This window comes from Papaver somniferum, chromosome 6 (assembly GCF_003573695.1).
Source record: "Papaver somniferum cultivar HN1 chromosome 6, ASM357369v1, whole genome shotgun sequence".
NCBI classification, from domain to species: Eukaryota; Viridiplantae; Streptophyta; class Magnoliopsida; order Ranunculales; family Papaveraceae; genus Papaver; species Papaver somniferum.
Window position 1 is genome coordinate 38,575,175 of NC_039363.1, and position 4,604 is coordinate 38,579,778.

General features: G+C 35.6%; 1 protein-coding gene across 5 annotated transcripts; it reads left to right on the forward strand.

The window, feature by feature from the left end:
• The first annotated feature begins 505 nt into the window (after nt 1-505).
• Nucleotides 506-4,255, forward strand: LOC113287339 (N-terminal acetyltransferase B complex auxiliary subunit NAA25-like). 5 transcript variants are annotated; one of them, XR_003329965.1, is made up of 10 exons: nt 506-632; nt 795-903; nt 1,212-1,421; nt 1,525-1,646; nt 1,737-1,887; nt 1,994-2,112; nt 2,212-2,286; nt 2,370-2,427; nt 2,874-3,096; nt 3,986-4,255. XR_003329965.1 is itself a non-coding variant. In XM_026536069.1 (9 exons), coding segments are annotated over exons 4-9 (468 nt in total). In that variant the 5' UTR covers nt 506-632; nt 795-903; nt 1,212-1,421; nt 1,525-1,583; the 3' UTR covers nt 2,876-3,888. The 5 variants fall into 5 exon arrangements, 4 of the variants coding, with proteins under 4 accessions (XP_026391854.1, XP_026391853.1, XP_026391850.1 ...); XM_026536069.1 differs by lacking the exon at nt 3,986-4,255 and having other exon boundaries at nt 2,874-3,888; XM_026536068.1 differs by lacking the exons at nt 2,874-3,096; nt 3,986-4,255 and adding an exon at nt 2,507-2,865.
• The last annotated feature ends 349 nt before the right edge of the window (nt 4,256-4,604 follow it).

A 4,604-nucleotide genomic window follows, 5' to 3' on the forward strand; every position in this document is an offset into this window, starting at 1 on the left:
TCGTAACAGTACAAAAACTGAAGTAGATCTTCAGATTCAATGATTCAAATATGCAAAAAATTCTGATTCAGTTGAATTGAAAAACGATCTCGAAATATCTACTCAGTTGAAGAACAATTACAAACTCTGAAACTGCTTCAACGATTTCGAATCAACTAGATTCAATGGAGAATCCTCTTCTTCAATGGAGAATAAACAAAATCTAACTCTGAAACTGCTTCAACTATTTCGATTCATCTAGATTTAACTAGATTCAAAACTGCATGTTTCTGGAATTTCTCCCATCTCTGATCTCAGCTCTCCGGAATTTCTTTCTCTCCGGAATTTCTTTTTCTCTCTCTCGAAGCTCGAGAAAACGGAAATATATGTTAAATAAAGTGGAGGTTAAAATAGGACATCAACATCTTGTTGGATATTAAGCCGGTTGCAAAGTTGCCCCTGAAGGGTGTTCATGCAAAGCCCATGGATACCAGGGGCATATATAACGTTCCCACTGTTACCAAACCCGCCCAAATCTTTGTCCGGAGTAGCGGAAAAAAACCCTAACATTTCCTTCTTCTAAAGCTCTTTTGTAATCAATCCACTCCCCAGCCCTGGAATTTCTTCAATTCGTTCTGTGCTGGTGTTCCGCGGTAAGTTTTCCCAATTTTTCTTCTTTATTTGAAATGTGATCCAGTATATCATTTGAGAGATCACAAAAACTGTAGAAAACAAAAGTAAAGTAAATCTGTGAAAGGATTTGTTATTGTCGAGTTAAGAATTTAATTGGTTTTGGTATCTTTTGTTGAAGTCAGGTTTTGATTGCAAGAATTTCTCATATCAATGGAATCACGTCCAGAAGTTGTCGACGATGATGCCTTTAATGATATAGAACCCCTAGTCATAAACAATCCAGAAGGCAAGGTAAGATATTGATTGAACTACTTGAGCCGTATGATTCTATTAGGAACAGTATATTTTCAAATCCGATGTGCATTTTTTTCCCCAATTCTTTTGGGTTTTTATTGCTTATTTTCTGAAATTCCCCATTTTGTTTCTCGTTCTTTCTGGATCCTAATTGCATAATTTCCCGAACGTTCGGGTTTTCATTTATTTTTCTTTCCTATAATCAATTCAATTCTATAATTGGCAAAAAAAAAAAAAAAATCTTGACCAGTTTGCATTCACATAGACCCACTGTGTAAGTACTGAATTGTTTTGGAAACATACAGATGATGAAAACAATTAAGAATTGAGTAAGAATTTGATTAGTGATAAGTTGCACGAGGAAGTTGAGGATTCACTCAAAAGAAAAAGAGAAAGTCCCTTTATCAATTTTGCGCTTGAAGCTTCACTATCTGCCGGTTTGATCAGCTCATTACCAGATCAATCATCATCAAAGAGGCCCAAGTTAGACGATCATACAGTTCAAGCTTCTTATGGTATTGGTTTAGCAGTCGTATGCTTTTTTCTCCAGTTCTCCTCCTAATTTTTCTATATACTTTTATGTGCTAACTTCAGAACGTTTATTCAAACTGAAACTAGCTGACCCATCATCGGCGAGCATCCAACTTATTAGAGATTCCACTGAATCTCGCCACTACATGAAAGCACTGAAGCATATCAAAGCTCTACAATCCGAGTTTCCATCTTCTGCACTCGTTCTGGTAATGCTTACTACCTTACAATACAAAATTCAAATTCAAGTTCTAGTTTGAATGTTAAATATACTCTTCTATTTATTCCCTATTACTTAGGCTCTGAAGGTACTTGTATATGCAATAATTGGCGGTGAAGTTGGAGTATCATCTGTTCTCTCAAAGACTGAGGCCAAGGTGTTCTCTGATATCTCAGCTTTTCCAGATGTGCTGACAACATTTGAGGCTGTTTGGTTACATCTCGGTCACCGTAAGTAATTTTTTTCTTATTCTTCTGCATCAAATGCTATTCATACAAGATTTAATATCTTCAAAGGAAACTAATATCAATTTTATTTTATGGATGAATATTACAGTGGATAAAGCGACTTATATTTACGAATTTGCTCGTGTGGAAGATTGTAACAGTTTCGGGCTGATGAGGAGATTGTTTAATTGTTATTCTCACAAATCATTATTTGTAAAACAACTTAAGGTTTGATGTGTCCAAGAACCCAAAATATGTGTTTGTTTCATTTTTCTTTGGATTTGCTTGTTCCAACTTTCTTAATTTGATTTCAATATATGTTGGCAGGTTTCCCTCAAAATGTATAAGCTTGTTCGGGAGGACAAATTTCTGTTCTGGGCTGTTTTTTGCATTCACTTACAGGTTTGCTACTAAATGCAATAAGCTGTTAATTTATCACAATATATGTATTATAAATGCCAGTGATATTTCCTGCATTGGTGCAGGTGCTTTCTCTTTTGATCAAGAAGCACGGGATGGATAATTTGTTGGATGAACCAGAATGTAAGTTCTTCTATCTTAGTTTTTTTTGCCTTTTAACAAGATTACATTACACACAAGTACCCTTTTAAATATGCTGCAGCTATTTTGCAGCCTTCTTGGTATACATGTCTATAACGGAGCAGCAAGAAATATACGACCCTGTTCGTGAGATTCTTTGCAAGTTAGGTTCGACACTTCTAGTGGTCAAAGCTGATAAGCAGCATTTGTTATTATTGCTGATTTAATAGTTGTTGAATGTTGACAATACTTTGTGTCTCGATTACCCTTTGAAGACCACATTTTATGAGAATTTCACTTTTGAATGAGGATAACATAAGTTTCTAGTGTTGAAAATGAATGCTTAATATAAGTCTTGGTATAGTTTAATTTAAGTAACATACATCCAAGTTTCTAGCTGCTGATGGAGAACTTACTTCATTTTACTCCGGCAATGCATTGTTTTCCAGAAGTGACAAGATTAGGCAGTTTCATGATATGTGTATTGGTGTATCTGGAGATTGGAAGAATTTGAGTACAACTGTTAGTATTTTGCGCAAGTATATGAGACAGTTGAAGAAAAAAGGTAAGGGAAGGCCCATGGTCAATAAATTTGCAAAGTATATGGCAAAGAAGTCTCACATGTTGAATGGAGCGTTTGAAGTTATTATTTGCGCATTCGATGAGCTAGAGGTATGAGTTTTGCTCTTTATGAAGTTAGCTTCTGCTTTATCTCTCGTTAGCTGTTAGTGTTTATTCTCCATGCTTACGAATAGTTTGAATGGCTGCTATAACATACTAGAATTGCATGTTAGAAATGAGTAAAATTATGTCGATCTCTTGGAAGAGATCTCAAATTTTCACTGAAATTTGACTCGCAAATTTAAATATAAAAAATAACATAGGCAAGTGTTTTGCTACTCGACGCAAATAATATCTGAGAAAAGCTGGTTTTACCCAACCAAATCTTCCACCCATTCTTTTGCTTGGAAGACGCCATGAAAGTGCCATGCTTAGGAAACTAAGGCAATGCCTTTACTTGAGGCATAGATGAATTGGAATTGAAAATGGACGGAACAATTTAGTTTTAGATCTTCAATTGGCTATTGCTGCTTTGTGGAGAAGGCTTAGCAATTTGTTGGACCAATTCAAATATAGCAAGAACAGTTAAGTTTTCATCGATTCCATGTTTTTGTTTGCTTTGAGTTGTCTTTCAACATGTTGTTTCTTTGTTAGTTACCACACTGTCATGTACTTATTCACAGTATTGGGTCTGGTAATGGGCTGCAGAGACTATTTAATTCGTAGGCTTTTAATTCTGTTGGGCTTGTGTATTTGAATGAGAATAGGGTTACAATATTTCCTAGAGTTCTGAGTAGATTGATGTAATCCTGGCTGTTGAATTAAGTCAACCAGGAGTGGGTGATTAAATACCTAATGATTGTGTAAGATTGAAAACTAATGAATGAAAAACCATGTTTTCCCTTGGAAGATAAACTAGACTCTGATTTCAGAGAGAAGGTAGTTTGCTACCAAGTAATTCATTCCTACCTGGTACTAAGATCAGTACAATTGGTATCAGACTTCATTTTGGGACCTAAATCATGATGACAGTGGGTGAGAAACATACCATTAGCAGTGTTCATACACTTGCTCAGGAAAATTCAGCTGCTATACAAGAAATTCGAGATCAATTGAAGCTTCTCGCTACAGAAGCAGCTGCTCGTCGTGCTGGAACAAATGTGTTGGGATACCAACACCGATTAGGAATATTAGTTATTTTAGGAATGAGGTTGTGTTTCCTTATTTATTATTTGCTTAGGATTCAAGCTAGGATTCTCTATATAAATTCATAGTTTGTTTTAGGGTTGAATTATCACAAGAAATATAATCAGTTTTAAGTTTGTTATTATGGTGGTTAATCCCCAATCAAAGGATTTCTATCACTTTTTTATCTTTTTAGTCTAGGTTGCTAACATCTGGCATCTAGAGCCGGTTCTTTCTTTCCTATCTTCCGCTGCAATACCATTATCACTGTGTCGCTTCGTTATCAATCGAATAAGCGTCGCCGTTAAAAAAAAAAGTGTGATTGTCGTTTCGTCATCAATCGAAAAACGTCATTCAATTTTTTTTCTCAAAAAAAAAAAGAATCCCTATCCGAGTTTGCAGCCGCAGAGAGCTCACAGCAAGAGGACGGCGAC